At 43.9% G+C, this 18,750-nt stretch overlaps 1 protein-coding gene across 5 annotated transcripts in view; it reads left to right on the top strand.

Moving 5' to 3' along the window:
• The window catches only part of CLUAP1 (clusterin associated protein 1), a 57,983-nt gene that overhangs the window by 38,433 nt on the left and 800 nt on the right, over window positions 1-18,750 (top strand). For 3 of the 5 annotated variants that reach the window (XM_075830466.1, XM_075830462.1, XM_075830464.1), the window contains 6 exons: window positions 4,318-4,451; window positions 4,627-4,768; window positions 13,544-13,616; window positions 14,815-14,928; window positions 15,197-15,246; window positions 18,640-18,696. In XM_075830466.1, coding sequence (XP_075686581.1) covers window positions 4,318-4,451; window positions 4,627-4,768; window positions 13,544-13,616; window positions 14,815-14,928; window positions 15,197-15,246; window positions 18,640-18,696 — 570 coding nt within the window. The remainder of the gene's footprint in view (window positions 1-4,317; window positions 4,452-4,626; window positions 4,769-13,543; window positions 13,617-14,814; window positions 14,929-15,196; window positions 15,247-18,639; window positions 18,697-18,750) is intronic. The other 2 variants (XM_075830463.1, XM_075830465.1) reach the window with 1 other exon arrangement.

The raw sequence follows: 18,750 nt of genomic DNA, 5'->3' as shown, positions 1-18,750 counted from the left end.
AGTTGATGATGAGGTTTGCACACATGTTAGATGGAATTTTGGCCCACTCCTCTTTGCAGATCATCTGTAAATCATTAAGATTTCGAGGCTGTCGCTTGGCAACTCGGATCTTCAGCTCCCTCCATAAGTTTTCGATGGGATTAAGGTCTGGAGACTGGCTAGGCCACTCCATGACTTTAATGTGCTTCTTTTTGAGCCACTCCTTTGTTGCCTTGGCTGTATGTTTCGGGTCATTGTCGTGCTGGAAGACCCAGCCACGAGCCATTTTTAATGTCCTGGTGAAGGGAAGGAGGTTGTCACTCAGGATTTGACGGTACATGGCTCCATCCATTCTCCCATTGATGTGGTGAAGTAGTCCTGTGCCCTTAGCAGAGAAACACCCCCAAAACATAATGTTTCCACCTCCATGCTTGACAGTGGGGACGGTGTTCTTTGGGTCATAGGCAGCATTTCTCTTCCTCCAAACACGGCGAGTTGAGTTAATGCCAAAGAGCTCAATTTTAGTCTCATCTGACCACAGCACCTTCTCCCAATCACTCTCAGAATCATCCAGATGTTCATTTGCAAACTTCAGACGGGCCTGTACATGTGCCTTCTTGAGCAGGGGGACCTTGCGGGCACTGCAGGATTTTAATCCATTACGGCGTAATGTGTTACCAATGGTTTTCTTGGTGACTGTGGTCCCAGCTGCCTTGAGATCATCAACAAGTTCCCCCCGTGTAGTTTTCGGCTGAGCTCTCACCTTCCTCAGGATCAAGGATACCCCACGAGGTGAGATTTTGCATGGAGCCCCAGATCGATGTCGATTGACAGTCATTTTGTATGTCTTCCATTTTCTTACTATTGCACCAACAGTTGTCTCCTTCTCACCCAGCGTCTTACTTATGGTTTTGTAGCCCATTCCAGCCTTGTGCAGGTCTATGATCTTGTCCCTGACATCCTTAGAAAGCTCTTTGGTCTTGCCCATGTTGTAGAGGTTAGAGTCAGACTGATTCATTGAGTCTGTGGACAGGAGTCTCTTATACAGGTGACCATGTAAGAGCTGTCTTTAAAGAGGCTCTGTCACCAGATTTTGCAGCCCCTATCTGCTATTGCATGTGATCGGCGCTGCAATGTAGATTACAGTAACGTTTTTATTTTTAAAAAACGAACATTTTTGGCCAAGTTATGACCATTTTTGTAGTTATGCAAATGAGGCTTGCAAAAGTCCAAGTGGGTGTGTTTAAAAGTAAAAGTCCAACTGGGCATGTATTATGTGCGTACATCGGGGCGTTTTTAATACATTTACTAGCTGGGCGTTCTGATGAGAAGTATCATCCACTTCTCTTCAGAACGCCCAGCTTCTGCCAGATCACGCTGTGACGTCACTCACAGGTCCTGCATCGTGTCGGCCACATCGGCACCAGAGGCTACAGTTGATTCTGCAGCAGCATCAGCGTTTGCAGGTAAGTAGCTACATCGACTTACCTGCTAACGCCAATGCTGCTGCAGAATCAACTGAAGCCTCTGGTGCCGATGTGTCCTCGCTCGTCTGACACGATGCAGGACCTGGGGCAGGAAGTGAGTGACGTCACAGCGTGATCTCTCGAGAACACGCTGTGTCTGCACTGCCAGAAGCTGGGCGTTCTGAAGAGAAGTGGATGATACTTCTCGTCAGAACGCCCAGCTAGTAAAAGTATTAAAAACGCCCCGATGTAACACACACAATACACGCCCCGATGTACGCACATAATACACGCCCACTTGGACTTTTACTTTTAAACACACCCACTTGGACTTTTGCAAGCCTCATTTGCATAAATACGAAAATGGTCATAACTTGGCCAAAAATGCTCGTTTTTTAAAAATAAAAACGTTACTGTAATCTACATTGCAGCGCCGATCTGCTGCAATAGCAGATAGGGGTTGCAAAATCTGGTGACAGAACCTCTTTAATGCAGGCACCAAGTTGATTTGGAGCAGTAACTGGTCTGGAGGAGGCTGAACTCTTAATGGTTGGTAGGGGATCAAATACTTATTTCTCTGTGCACAATGCAAATAAATATATATCATTTTGACAATGTGATTTTCTGTTTTTTTTTTTTTGTTTTTTTTTTATATAATCTATCTCTCACTGGTAAAATTAACCTAGCCGAAAAACTCTAGACTGTTCATGTCTTTGACAGTGGGCAAACCTACAAAATCAGCAAGGGATCAAATACTTATTTCCTTCACTGTATATGTGTGTCTAAAGGGAAGGCTTTTGCGACAGTCTGTTCTTTTGCGGCTATTCTATATTGCAATTCTTAGAGAGCTGTGACATTCTCTTCTTTGGCTGTATGTGAGACCCTGGATCGAGGTGGAGTCGGCTGTCAGACTAAGGGCCTGTTCACATCAGCGTTCGCTTTCCGTTGATGGGTTCCGTCAGACCTTTCCGTCGGAGGAACCCATCCACGGAAAGGCAAACGGAATCCATAGCTTCCATTTCCATTGATTTCAATGGTAATTCTTCCCTTGCTAATGGTTTCTGTTTTGTCTCCGTTCTGGAAGATTTCCGTTTTTTTTTGGGCGGAATCAATAGCGCAGTCAATTTCATTTTGAAACTGCTGCTTCCTTCTCTGGAGATATATATCTGCTCTTAAAGGGGTTATGCCACCATTAAATATTATATTCATTGCTTAAATCGTAAAAAATGAATGTTTGCCATTTACATGCTGTTAAAAAAAATGATCCAGTGACGCGTTATGACATTTACTTACATAGTATGGCGCCACCTGGTGTTCAGTATATTGCAATGTGCATGTCCATCTAATGAGCTGAGTAACAGTGGACATACATGCTCGGTCAATCTCCCAACAGCCAGGTCTCTGCATAGTGATTCTATGTTCAGTGCAGAGCAGCCAATAGAAATAGCTTTCTGCCCTGCTTGTCAGGGCAGGAGCAGAGCCTCTGCTGTAGCATGGCAGTATAGCTAAGAAGACTCCTTCTGCAGAGGATGTAAGAAGGGACTGTATTGTCAGCTGCCAGAGGGGGAAGGAGACTGACTGTCACAAATGTCAGATAGATGCGGGTCCCACCTATCTCTAGAACGGGGCCCCCTAATCCCTGTTCTAGCTTTTTGTGCTCACGCTGACTCCCGGCCACTTCCTGATTTACATAACTCACTGAGCTACGCTGTTTCCGTAACTCCCATAGTAGTGAACGGCCGTTATGGAAGCAGTGTAGCATGCGAGCTACGCTGTTTCCTTAACTACTATTCAGTTCTATAGGAGTTATGGAAACAGCGTAGCTCAGTGAGCAACGCTGTTTCCGTAACTCCCGAACATGTAATCAGTAAGTGGCAGCGTGAGCACAAAAAGCCAGAACAAGGTTTAGGGGACCCCGTTTTAGAGATAGGTTCGTGTCCCAAATGTGGTACCCGCATCTATCTAACATGGTATATCCTGTGGATATCTCATAAATGTCCTTCATGGGAAAACCCCTTTTAAAGTGTTTACTGCACTACCAGGCACATCCTATGGAAAAGAGTGGCGCCATTTCTTATACAACCCTTTTGAGGATAACTAAGAAGAATAATAATTCGGGTGAACTATTAAGAATAAGTGCAGATTTTCTTCCTATATTTTGACCCATAGCCAATGTATATTTTTTTATATAACTGATCACAAGCATCAACAAGGTGTCAGTCAGTCAGGTCCAAGTTCTGGATTTTTTTTTTTACGGTACTTGACCCCCAGACAAAGGCTTCCAGCCGAAATGCGTGTCGGGGTGTAGCGCCTGGCAGCTCCTCCATACTCATGGGTAAGATGCTATAATGCACCTTGTGTTATATGCACTCTTGTTACTTTATTGGGCAGCAGCCACCTGGTGAACAGCGGAGTTACTTATGTGAATTATATGGATTATGTGCATGTTGCCTTTATCTTACTCTCAAATACGGATGAATCGATTTACTTGTCATGGTTCGCTTGATACCTATGCCCATGTAACCTAATACTGCCTGGTATCCATCTAACCCAACTCTGCTATTCACCTCTTGATTTTATGTGTGTGTTTTTTATGTTTTGTACTAAATATAATGTATACGTTTTCTTATCGGTGACTTATAGACTCCTTACTTTAGGTTATTATTTCAATATAATGAGTCTTTCACGTCTTAGATCATGTGTACATTGGGCTATTATGCCCCCCCCCCCCCCCATATATGATCTATGTTACAATTATGAGATTTCCTCCATGACGTCAAGGGGGGTTGCGGTCTTTCTCCGTATTGGTATAGCTGACCCCGGACTTTAACATTTCTGGTTCCTTTTAACCTCTTCATTCCCTTTATTTCAGGAACAATGTCAGAAGATGAGGGACTTTCAGACTAATGGGTCATCTGACGATGTGAACCTGGAGTCCAAAATTGAAAAACGCAAAAAGGAGCTGGAGAGGAATCGAGGGAGACTTCAGACTCTCCAGAGTGTCAGGTTCAGGCGTTTTCATGTTTAGTCACTTCTTGGTGCGCCATTTATTGCAATTTCTGGGCACCATTTCTCTCGCTTTCTCATTGCTTTTTAACCATTTAGGAAACACTAGTCAAATTTAGGGTGGAGTTTGTTAATATTGGGCATCTCCTGAAACTCCATGTCCACATCTTTACAGACCAGCCTTTATGGATGAGTATGAGAAGTTAGAGGAAGAGCTACAAAAGCAGTATGAGATCTATATGGACAAGTACCGCAACCTCTGCTTCCTGGAACAGCAGCTAGATGACCACCATCGGGTGGAGCAGGAACGGTTTGAGGTGAGGACCATGATTTGTTGTAGAGAACAAGGCTCTGTTCACACTGGTGTCATGACTTTTAAGTTTTACAGATCCATTAGGATCCGTCTTCTTTTTATCCTTTATTGAATATTATTTACCAGGTGTTCGTAAAGGATAGTGGCGCAGCATGCACGCCATCCTGCCCGTCATCAACCAGAAGAAACTAACGCAAGTGTGAACAGAGCCTAAAACACTGTTTATTATCACTTACCGAATTATTTTATTTTTTTATTAGTTTTGTACAATTCCAATCCTAAACCCCCACCCCCCCTGCTATTTTAATCACTACGTTCTTCCAATTTCAACATGCCATTCGTTCCTAACTTGTACATGACTTTAATAAGAGAGCAACACAAAAGTTTGAACGGTGCAAGAACGCCTGTGACTGACAATTTATACGGCACGCAAGAAAATGGCGACAGCACCCTGCGAACACTAATGCCACCTAAGCCACTAAATGTAAGTAAATCTGCATTACTGCTAAATCTACTTACAATAGGGAGGTTCTTAGTTCACATTTTGATGAAATTGTGTGAGCCCACCTGCCACGATAAGGCGACCTCTATGAGGTGGGACCCTACGCTGCACATACATCCAGAACTGGGACTAAACCTAGATTGTAAGTAGATTTAGCAGTAATGCATATTTATTTATATTTAGTGTCTTAGGTGGCATTAGTGTTCACAGTGTGCTGTCGCCGTTTTCTTGTGTGCTTCAATAAGAGAGCCATATATTAGCGCTTAGTTATAGAGAAACTGTATTTATCTATTTTTAATAAGAGTCCGAGGAGCTAACCCAGGAGTTTCTAGCCACGGACCCCACAGGATTTCCTGTGAAAAAGGGCCTTGGAGGGATGCAGAGAAGACACAATCTGCGTCTTCTCCGCTTGTCTATGTATACAAATCAATAATAACAATGATCTAATGGGCTGTTACGATTAGATCACTACTATCAGTTACCTGTCTATAGTAACCGCAGGGAACAGATCAGATAAAACACTTACTCGAAGCTGCAGCAGTGTCTCTGTGTATCCTCCCCCTCTCCAAAGACTTCTATGACCAGCTGTAACCTGATCCCTCAGTGAAGCTTAGAAAATGTCTTCTCTCTGCTCTACAGATTCTATAAGTGAATTCTGAGTGAGTGAACAGTTAATAAGTCAGGGGAGGTAGAAGAAAAGGAGTCTGATAATTGAGAAAAAAAGGATTTTTATGTAATAAGATATATTACAAAGTTTCTTATCTTCGCTTGTACTATTGATTTATGGAACAAAAAATAAAGTACAAGTACTCTTGAAATTTATTCTGGCTGCCACTAGGGGGGACTTACTGCATACAGTGTTATTATTAAATTGAATGTATAAACCGTATACAGTAAGCTCCCCCTAGTGGTGACTGCAGGCAGCCAGAATTATATAATTGATCTCTGTCTATGCAGGGGATTCTATAGTCTATGTTCAAAGCTTTAAGGTAGAATGATGCCCAATGGTCCGTGAGACGGCCTGGAGCTTTTTATTCCCATAGTCTCTGTCTACACAATCGGATCATCATATGTGTTTATAAAATTGGACTGTGTATGACCGGCGAGAGTTCAGGAGGTGACAAAGATGAAGGGGTTCTCGTAAACTAGTCTGATCGTTCGGAGCTGCCCACTCCAATTTCTGAACCTAATCCCTGTAAATAATTGCCAACGCCCGAGTGGTCCATCTTCCCACGTGTACACGGCTCTTATTACATGGATCCTGTCTGTCCATGTTGTTATTCACGACACCTTCTCTTAATAACGCAGATACAGTTCTCCTGAGCACTGATGATACCCCCTCCTCTGCCCGCTCCCCGCCATCCATCTCTTAGTCTGTCACTTACTGTGCGGTACTGATGTATTATTCTGCAGAGTACATTTCAATAGCCGAGGGCTCCTCTCCTTGACTCCTGAGTACACGTTCCCAGTATGAGGCTGTCAATCCCGCACCGATGTATTCAGTTACATTGTTTATTGAAGCGACGAAGCGTTTATTTATTCATAGAATGATCACAGTTTTTATAAATTAATTTTCTGGGAGATATTGTGATAAAAAAAAGAAGCCTCCCCTCCCCCGCTATCTATCTATATGAATTCAAAGGTTTTTTTTTTTTCTTCAACACGTCTAGTACATTTTTCCGACCAGTGCCCCAAATTCACATCGGGCAGAAACAATTCATGCGTGACCTACAGATTATCAGGACGAACTTCTAATTCCTGTTTCAGTCCGATCAGCTGAAATATTTCTCCTTCCATGAAGGGCTTGATGGAAATGTTTTTGGGTAGATCTATCCTAAAGTTATATATTTCTGTAGGTGAGGAAAATAAACCTTCCTGTTTTAGTGACGTGGGGTCGGAGGGGGGGGGGCACTACGACAACTCTTACGAAACATATAAACCTACCTTGCAGTTGTCCTGGAAAACCAAGAATGACCTACTTAGTTATACATTTTGTGGTAGCGCCGTCTTAAAGGGCTAAAACACCACCACACCTATTGTCTGTGGTATTGCAGATCAGTCACATTCACTTCAATAGAACTGAGGTGCAATACCACACACAACCCATGGACAGGTGTGGCGCTGTTTCTGGAAGAAAGCAGCCATATTTTTCCAATTCTCTACAACGCCTTTAAAACAATACAATTATTAGAATTGATGTATAGGTTATATTATGATTCCTTCAACCCCTGTGTATGTGCGCTACTATGGCATATGCACATCATAGAGGGGGGTCCTGCGCTGGGAAACCCTCTTCTTTTACCCAAAGCGACTTCCAGTTGTATTACATGGTCTTCCATTTATTAGAATGGATGAGGTGTAGTACTAGAGGAATTGTGCGGTCTCACGCAAGACAAAGACACAAAATTTCCCAATATTATCGTGGAGACGATCTATTCCTGTGAGCTCGTTTACTGTGAGTGCCCCATGGTGGGGTAGAAGAGGGGCTGATTCTGTACAATTACTAAACTTTGAGGTTTTACCCAAAGTAAAATTTTAAGGCCCAGTTCACACACTTTTTTTGTAGCTGATTTAGATGCGAAAACCGTGTCGAAATCAGCATTAAAAAACACCCCAAATCTCTCCCCATTTTTTTCAATGGGAGGTAAAGGCGGCTTTAGACCGCTCGCGGGGAAAACCAAAAGCGTCACACCTTATATTGGAGTGGTTTCCGCCTTTAAACCCCCATTAAAATCAGTAGGAGGCAGAAAAAAATGCGCCGTTCGTTTAGAAAATTATTGAAACACAAGATTCCTTTATGGATTTTTGAGGCAGTTTTTGAAATGCAAACGTTTTGTGACTTTTTTTTTTTTAAAGGGGTTTTCCATCCAGTAAAAATTTATGGCGTATCCTCAGGATAGGCCATCAATAGCTGGGCTCCCCCCTGGGACCCCCGCCGATCAGCTGTTTTGAAGGGGCTGCAGTGCGCTTACCAGCGCTCCTTCCCCTTCATTTCTTCTTGCTCACTGTGAATCTTCGACACGGACGTAGTGGCGATTCACAATATTGCAGCCTCTTCTGCCATTGAAGTGAATAGGAGAAGAGGCTGCAATACTGTGAATCACCACTACGTCCGTGTCGAAGATTCACAGTGAGCGAGAAGAAATGAAAGGGAAAGGAGCGCTGGTAAGCGAACTGCAGCCACTTCAAAACAGCTCATCGGCGGGGGTCCCAGGGGGGAGGCCAGCTATTGATCTGAGGATGCGCCATCAATTTTTACTGGATGGAAAACCCCTTTAAAAAAAAGTCTCAAAACGATTGCATTTCAAAAACTGCCTCAAAAATCCATAAAGGAATTTTGAGGCAGATTTTTTTCTGCTTCGCAAAAAAACGCCATGTGCACGTACCCTACTGGAGTGATCTCATCAGACAACCCCTCTTAAAATGTGGCCTCTGAGGCGATCAGCTGATCGCCCAGGGTCCCGCACCTGGCAAACAGCCGATTTTACATGGCGCCCCGCCCATTGAGGTAATTGTCTGTCCCTATAATACAAGGGCGGCTTGAGTCTGCCAGAGCAAAAGCCACTAATTCTGAGCAGTTGTCATAGAGGGGGTTCCCTTAATAGTGCCTATGGACAGGGGTTGTCTTCATGAGACCACCCCTGTCATGATCACTTTTAACACTGTAGCTTGACCTCGGCTGGTGAGAGGTTCAACCAATAATGCCCTTCATGCCCCCGCTTGGCATAACTGAACTACTAATCAGTTCTGTGCTTACTAATTCTGAAACATGTTACCAGATGTCGCCGTTTTGTAACGTTGACTGGGCGAGGTATTACAATCTTATTAGATAACGGTGCGATATTCCCTGCAGTACAGATTCCACAGCACATTCTCATTAAACCCGCGGCCGTGCAGAAGATGAGTGACATCGCCGGCTGTAATGAGGTCTGCAGGATAATGAGAGTTCGGGGGGCTGCTGGATTGTTAGGGGGAGTGCAGGAGCCGGGCCGTGGTCAGGGCCTAGTAATGAGTCTGGAGGAGTTGCACTGATGTCGCCCGTGTTGGGTTTATCCACATAACACATCAATTCCAGCATTTTTTGTTCATTATGGAACAGATTCTCGGCCTGCAGAGAAAATAATAGAGTGGGGGAAATTATTAGAAATCTCGCTGGCGCCACATAATCCAATTCTTGCAGTGTGTTCATATACATTATCAAATGGAGAAGCAAATCTTTTATCGTCTCCCTCGGGTTAGGACTAGGTTGCGTTTGAGGTGGTAATGAGCGCTTCTGACAGCCCCAAAGGACGTAATAAAACACAACATATCTTTACGTATTATAGACAACAGAAGGATTAGTTCAAGGTCATACATCGACGTTATAGGGCCTTATAGCAAAACTCAGAATGTGCCTTCCCTACTTCACTGCTATGGACAATCCCTACTTGTTAAAGGGGTCCCTTGACAATAAGCTGATCACTAAGTGTCCTGCTGAGACTCCCAGCGATCCACTGTAATCTGTGGGAAACCTGACACTAAGTGTTCAGTGTCCCTACAGCGCCTCCAAAGGAGAAATTAAGTATTACAGAGCGTTCACATCAATGGATTGTTTGTGTGATACAGGACAGTTCCTCCAGAGCGAGAGATGCTCTTTGTATCCACTCTCCATTCTGTTGAGCATCCTGAACAGAGGACCCCCCCCTTTCTATGTTAACTCAGAATCCCCTAATAGGGTTTATGAAACTGGTCAAACCCTTTAATGTCCACCATAGTTTTAATAGTTTTATAACATATCTTCAGAGGGTCGGAGCTGCGTACCTTCAGAGTCCTAGAGTTACATGACAAAATTCTGGTTGCCTGCAGCCACCACTAGGGGGGGCTAAATGCATATGGATTTGTACATATAGTATTGAACTTATTGGGAGATGATCTAAGCGCATACTTCCTCACTGTGTACTATTACGGACCATCCCAGATAAATGACTAGCTTCATCTATCCACTCCAATTAAGGACATGAACTTATACCTCCAGTTTATAGGGTTCTTTTATTTTTATTTTTGCATATATAGTTTGACTGGGGTCATACATACATACATACATACATACATACATACATAAACATCTCCCCCCCCCCCCCATTCATGGTCTTGCTATACACACACACGCAGGATCGTCACGCATATTCACCTCCTGATAGGGACCCATAAGCTTTACATTTGTTATATATGTATTCCTTGTGTATTTAGTGTTCATTGTATGGACTACTTCCCTATCTTCCATAAGGAATGAACCCACTGAGCATATTTCCCCCACAGTTTATCATCTGGGCAGCTCTAGTTCACAGTTCAGATGGCTGCATGTTATAAATGGTAACTCGGCTGCTCATATTGATCCCATTATTTTTTTTTTTTTTAATTACCGATCCTCCCTCCTGTTCCCTTCGGCTGAAGAGCTTGTCTCGTCGTCTTTGCTGAAATTATGGTTTAGTGAAATACACATCTTACCATCCTCTTCACATGAGCGGTGACCGCTCCTCGAGAAAACCATAACTTACAGAAGTGATCACGTCGGCCGAGATCAATACATGTGCAGTTATCTATTCAACGGTTCCTGAAATAGGACGAGCAGAAAGCTGAAACATTGATGACAGTCCATACATAGGGAATGTCTACTTTTATAACTGGGGTTTCTATAATGCTCCAATTTTTAAAGGAACATTCCAGGTAAAATTGATACACCGTGTTATGCCTAGTGCAGGATCCAAGGAGGCGGAGCATGACACAGGGTGTCCAAAGTACAACAGAGGGAATCCCTGTGTCATGCTCCGCCCCTTCAGCCCCTAGGCATAATACAGTGTATTCGTTTTGCCCGGAGTGTTCCTTTAAGAACAAATAAATATGCCAGTACTGAGGATAGAGTGCATACTGTGGACAAAGGGGTTATCTCACCAGAACAACTTATCACCTATCCTGTGGATTGCTGGGGATACTAACCCTGGTAATAAACGGAGCGACAGCATGCGTGCGTAGCCGCCGCTCCATTCAGAAAGGGGAATCGGGACCCCCGTTCTCATGGTCAATGGGGGTCCCAGCGATCAAACACTTATCACCTATCCTGTGGATAGGTGATAAGTTGTTATGGTGGGAAGAACCCCTAAACAAGATGGTGAAATTAGCCGTACCCTACACTGATGAGCCCCAGGCAGAGCGATCTAGACTTCCTATAGTTAGGACTGTCAGTGCCGGCCCTGTTTATGCTTACAATACCCTTTGGGTAAAGTGCTGATACAAACATCATCCTGGAGAGGGGCTTCTCAATATGCAGTTGATAGGAGGCTTTGATTATTTTCCTCAAACGCTGATTAAAATGTACCGTAATTTTCCAACTTGTCAGGGAAATAATAGGAGGCATTTATGTATACAGAGCATTCAGCATGATTATTCTATTATTTATGCATGCTGGTTTTTGTTTTTTTTGCTCTCAAATTGTTAGACTTTACCCAATTAAAAAATCACATTGATGGAACAATAACCACTTATATGCTACGCCTATGTCGCTCTGTGTAATGTATACAGTTAGTCACCACTTCTGTCGGTGGTAGGGACCAATTCAACCTCTGGAGGTTCCTTTTATAGTGGTCGGAGCTCTGCCTCTATCATTTACACAGCAATAGTTAAAATGTTAAATTCTGTCTCCCTACAGCCGCCACTAGGGGGAGCTCACTGCATACAGGTTTAGTATTGAGTTCAATGCATAAATCTGCATGCAGAAAGTTCCTAGGCTTCCCCCTAGTGGTTCATAAACAATTAACATCTACAAATTATATTTGAACCTTTTTTTAATCACACATGTTGACCATGGACAGGTAGGACAAACCTCACGGGGCATCGGCAACATTGTCCTAGTAAATCAGACATTTTTTTGTCAGGATTAGGCAATTATAGTGACACTTGTCTTGGCCTTTATTGGCTACATACCATGTGACCTGTCGTATGTAACATTTGATGGCCATGGCAGGGGTGTCTTGCCTGACCTCTTCTAAAGATTAAGCCAATGTGTTTCCATCATAGGTAGGACAAATGTCACTATAAGATTATCAACCATTTTAGATGGTTTTTTTTTAGTATGACACAAGGAAGACCTGATCATGAATAATTATATACTAAATGGGTTTCTAGATTTGAAGAAACATTTCCATACACCCTATTAGGGAATTTTGGTTTAATAGAGGGGGGATCCCCTGTTCAGGATCATCATCTCTTGGCTACAAAGAGCGTCTCTCACTCTGGAGGACTTGTCCTGTCCTGCATTATACAGACAACCCATTGATATGAATGGGCACTATGTAATACTTCATTTCCACTGTGGTGGCGCTGCAGAGGAATTGAACACTTACTGCCAGGCTTCTGCTCAGAAAATAGCTGATCGCTTGGGTCCGAGCAGGGAGAATCTTTGTGATCTGCTTATTGTCAATGGACCTTTCTAAAAAGTAGGGATTGTCCATAGCGTAGAGCCCCTTTAACTCCGTCACACTCATGGCTGGACCTACCAATAAAAGTAAAGGTTGAACAATAGTAAAATCATTAGAGTGGAACGTTTTATCCACCAGTTTTCGCATCAGAAGATCCTTTGCCCTTCACCATGTTTACGTCCCATACCAGAGAACATATCTGGTCCTACTGATTTACTATAGAAGACGTCATGTCTCCTCCGGCCTGTGGGATGTTTGCTTTACTCTGTCCCCAGCTGTATTAGCCAGATCTAGCGCTGTGTACCTAAATCTAGGTTACAGTAAGGAGCGCTGAGACCCTCAGGTCATAGTGTAGCGTGTCTCAGCTGGGACCGGGGATGTCTTGTGGCTGCTTGGCTTTCTTCCGGGGCAGATGATAAGTGCTGAGAATCTTCTCCAGATGAATAAACCCGTCTCATCCGATACCCACCCAGCCTGCCGAACACCATTCACTGCCATACTCCACACATCTGCTGAACGGAGACCTGTCCACGTTACTGTGCCGACATTAGTGTGTCACAGGCCTGCGGGGCTTCAATGTTGACGGATCTACTCAAGACTCGTTAATCTAATGTGAAATAACATGGGAATTTATTTTTATCTTATGAGAAATCTTCAAAAAACACAATGTTATGTAATTCTGCTCCGAAAACCCGTATTCCGTTATATGTATTAATGTCATTCTCAGAAAACCCTGAAAATTCAGGGCCAGGAATAGGAAGGCCCCCAAATTATGTAAGATTGCCCCTAGAATAAGTGATCTGATGTGAAATGTGTTGTGCAGGAGGCAGAGAATACCCTGAGACTGATGCAGAGCAAACTGAGAGAAGAGGAGAACAGACTGCAGAAGTCCGCAAGTAAGTGATTATGGGGAAGATATCCTGTACTACCACCGCTACCTGATTCATACACATACCTGTCATTATGTACTACCACCGCTACCTGATTCATACACATACCTGTCATCACGTACTACCACCGCTACCTGATTCATACACATACCTGTCATCACGTACTACCACCGCTACCTGATTCATACACATACCTGTCATCATGTACTACCACCGCTACCTGATTCATACACATACCTGTCATTATGTACTACCACCGCTACCTGATTCATACACATACCTGTCATCATGTACTACCACCGCTACCTGATTCATACACATACCTGTCATTATGTACTACCACCACTACCTGATTCATACACATACCTGTCATTATGTACTACCACCGCTACCTCTGATTCATACACATACCTGTCATTATGTACTACCACCGCTACCTCTGATTCATACACATACCTGTCATTATGTACTACCACCGCTACCTCTGATTCATACACATACCTGTCATTATGTACTACCACCGCTACCTCTGATTCATACACATACCTGTCATTATGTACTACCACCGCTACCTCTGATTCATACACATACCTGTGATTATGTACTACCACCGCTACCTCTGATTCATACACATACCTGTCATTATGTACTACCACCGCTACCTGATTCATACACATACCTGTCATTATGTACTACCACCGCTACCTCTGATTCATACAAATACCTGTCATTATGTACTATCACCGCTACCTCTGATTCATACACATACCTGTCATTATGTACTACCACCGCTACCTCTGATTCATACACATACCTGTCATTATGTACTACCACCGCTACCTCTGATTCATACACATACCTGTCATTATGTACTACCACCGCTACCTCTGATTCATACACATACCTGTCATTATGTACTACCACCGCTACCTCTAATACATACACATACCTGTCCTTATGTACTACCACCGCTACCTCTAATACATACACATACCTGTCATTATGTACTACCACCGCTACCTCTGATTCATTCACAGACCTGTCATCACATTCTACCACCACTACCTGCAATCAATTCAGATACCTGTCAATTACACATTCACATACCTTGGGTATTGCCATCTAAATATTAATTATAAAATTATCACTTGACGCTAGGTGGAAAACAAGAAATAAAATACTCATTGCTTTATTTGCTCTCCAGACAGCAATGAAGACTCGGACAGTGAAATTCAGGAGTCTGAAGGCTCTGATGATATGGAAGATGAGGACAGAAGACCCGATAAATTTCAGATGGGGCGCAACATACCCATTCAAGGTACTGATCTCTAATATATAGGATGTAGCTATGTCATCGCATCATGTGACCCTCTTGTGAGGTATGCTGGTCACTAAAAGTAAATGCCCCCTCCTCTCAGTATTCGCTTTATTACTGCATCTGATCGTACATTGCTAATTCTAGTGATGGCTATTTACTGTGTAATGGATATTTGTTATAATATTAAACGTGGACTCAAAATGTAGAAGAACAGAGCCCTAAAAAGTCTCCCACCAGACGTAGATAATGAATATTTGTCTTGTTACAGGAAGGGGCGGTCGTATTGTGGGGACCATGCACGGAGGAGACAGCGATGAGGTAAGTGACCAGAACATGGTCACCGTAAAAGAAACTTTCCAGAATATTATACTAAAAAAGATGTATGAAAACCCAATCTATGTCATATCTATATACCAGGTGAATCCTCCAAAATACGAGACCGCGCTCATCAATAGTGAAAAAGTGGATTTATTCACCACATGCGACGTTTCAGCCCTACTCCATGGAGCCTTTCTCAAGCAGAAGACCACATGGAGTTGCGCTGAAACGTCGCATGTGGTGAATAAATCCACTTTTTCACTATTGAGGAGTGCTGTCTCGTATTTTGGAGGATTTGACTAGGTATCTGGGGACACCGGTCACGTGTCCAAACGGTATTCGGAAAACGGAGCTGCTTTTTTACCTCTTTTTCAATCATCTATATACCAGGTGGATATTATATGCACTCACCAGTTTGTTGAACATTAGGAATTCGTCATAATGTATCATTTCAAAATGGAGAAAGTTTACTGCCGCCTAGTGGCTGAACAAGAATACTACAATCTTGTAAACTGCTGCAATTTTATCACATTACGTCTCTGGCCTCCTATTGACATCAATTGGAGGCAGAGATAGCGTATTTCGCTGCGTTTTTGCCCATGGCGCTCAATGGGCACGAGCTGAAAACAAATTTTCTGCCTGCAAACAACTCAGTGTGAACAGAGCCTTATATAGCACCATCTTCTTCCGTGGTGTTGTACAAACTGGTACAATACAATAATAAAAGCTTAATAGAGAACGATGTGGTGTAAGTCCTGACACTTCTCTGCCTACCGTTATGTGGCAATTCTCCCTTGAGCTGAAGACGGTTTAGTAGGGATTTACCATCCTAATTAGTAGGGGAGTTTACAATCCGAAGGGATTGGGGGATAGAGACGAGACGTGAAAAGAATGTACACCCTTCCCCTGACAAATTTGTTTAAAGGGTCAAAATATTAAATCCCCCCCCAAAAAAAAAAGATTCTTATAGTCCAGAACATTGTAAGAAAACGATGTTATTTCTTTTATAGCCACAGTTACCTCTGTCCGATAATCTGAAATGTTTGGTAATCCACTTCTTGTTCGGTCCCATATTTGCTGGATTAAATTAAAGTTGTTTTCCGGGACTTTAATGTTAATGGATTATTCTTTGCATAGGCCATCAATATTTGATTGGTGGGGCTCTGCCTCCCGGCACCCTGGCGATCAGCTGTATGAAGGGATTGTGGCACCCAGCGAGCACCGCGTCACCTTCATTGTTTACACAAGCACAGCACCCTACATATAGTTGTGGTTATGCCAAGTATTGCGGATCAGTCCTATGTAAGGCCTCATGCACACAAACGTATTTTTTTCCTCCCGTAAATACTGGCGTAAATACGGGTCTGGTGTCGCCAGTAATCCACCCGTATTTATGGACCCATTTTCTCTGCGCTAATTGGCAGCCCCTTCTCTCTATCAGTGCTGGAAAGAGTTCTCTCTCACAGCTTTCGGGCAGAGTTTCTGCAGCGATTGAAAGTAAAAGAAGTTCATACGTACCGTTGTCTTGGTGACGCGTCCCTCTTTTGGCATCCAGTCCGACCTCCCTGGATGACGCGGCAGTCCATGTGACCGCTGCAGCCTGTGATTGGCTGCAGCGGTCACATGGGATAAAACGTCATCCCGGGAGGCCGGACTGGAGGAAGAAGCAGGGAGTTCTGGGTAAGTTAACGTTTAATACTATTAACTCCAGCGGTAATCACTGTCCCAGGTGCTGAAAGAGTTACTGCCGATCAGTTAACTCTTTCAGCACCCTGGACAGTGACTATCCCCTGACGTCTCCTAGCAACGCTCCCGTAATTACGGGTGCACACACATAGCCACCCCGTTATTACGGGAGCCCCATAGACTTCTATGGGCTGCCCGTGCCGTTATTACGGCCTGATATAGGACATGTTCTATATTTTTCAACGGCACGGGCACCTTCCCGTAAGCAAACGGGAAGTTACCTGTGGCCAACAGAAGTCTATTGGTCCGTTTTTACGTTTGTGTGCATGAGGACTAAAGCCCCATGCACACGACCGTAAAAATAAACTCTGTAATTGCGGTCCGAAATTACAGATCCGCCTGGTTCTATTGGCCGCGGACACCTTTCCTTAGCTCTACGGAAAGGTGTACGTGCCGGGAACTATGGAGCATAGCCTACTTTTCTGATTTTATGGGCCGTGCTCCAATGCTTTGTGTGAGAGCATGGCATGAAAATGCGGCACGCGGACCGCAGGCGACTGGCCATGCCCGCAGTGATTATGGGCACGGCTGTGTGCATGAGGCCTTAGTCAAAGGGGTTGTCTAGCCACAGACAACGAGGATAGGTCATCAGTATATGATAGAGGGGTGGGGGGGTCCGACACCCAGACCCTGCACCGATCCGCTGTTCCAGCTGGCTCCGGACATCAGATGTCCATGCCGGAAGCAGATGACTCCGGTTACGGAATAGCGGCCGAGCTGCAGTACGGCAGCTCTGCTCCTATTTAAGTGAATAGGAGTAAAGTTGCTGTTCCGCAGCACGGCCGCTATGCAGTAGTCTGTGCTTTCTGCTTCCCGGCTTGGAATATTGCATACCCTGCATAACATCCGGCACATCAGAGCAGCTGATCGGTGTGAGGTCAGGGTTTCGGACTCTCGCCGATCATATACTGATGACCTATCCTGTGGATTGGTCATCAGTTGTCCATGCCTGGACAACCCCATAAATAGGACTGAGCTACAGTACCAGGCACAGCCACAACCATATTTATGGCGCTGTGCCTGGAATGCCACAGCCTATCATTCCCGGGGGGTCGGCAGGAGCCAAGGGAGTCTGACTACAACAATCAAATATTCAAATATAATGGTGGTTTCTCTTGGCTCAAATACCCACAAAATCTCTCTCAGACCGGAGCAGGCAAAACTAAATTGGGTATGATCCAACAAATACCCTAAATAGCATATATAAAGTACAGTGAAGTTTACCGCTCAGACGGCACTGGTAACAGTCCAATATCATTCAGTATAGACACTCTCTGCATTTTTCTGGGAGAGAGTGTCTATACTGAATGATATTGGACTGTTACCAGTGCCGTCTGAGCGGTAAACTTCAAACTTCACTGTACTTTATATAACAATCAAATATTGATGGCCTATACTAAATCCCAGAAATCCCCTTTCATTTTACTATACACTCCCATTCTAGCTGACCCTGTAGTCAGGTGGAGCTTCTGGACAGGTAAGTGTATAGTCTGGATTTTCAGGTGAGAAGTCACCAGGTAACTGCTTATTTCTATCCATTTTCCATTCCCCTCTTTCTTTTCGTTAGTGACTGCTCGTTTACTCTTCCTCTCTCATCTCCTCATATCTCATGTCTCCTTTTTATTTCCTTGCTGTCATTACGTGGAGGCGAGAGCCAGTCCTGCTGTCATAAGTAATTCTGAGGCTCTGAGCGGCCACAAGCAGGTTGGTACATGCCCATTATCTGCAGGAGAACCTATATACTCATCCTCCATGATC

Source organism: Rhinoderma darwinii, chromosome 6, assembly GCF_050947455.1.
Source record: "Rhinoderma darwinii isolate aRhiDar2 chromosome 6, aRhiDar2.hap1, whole genome shotgun sequence".
Lineage (NCBI taxonomy): Eukaryota > Metazoa > Chordata > Amphibia > Anura > Rhinodermatidae > Rhinoderma > Rhinoderma darwinii.
This window is presented reverse-complemented; position numbering and strand designations above follow the sequence as displayed.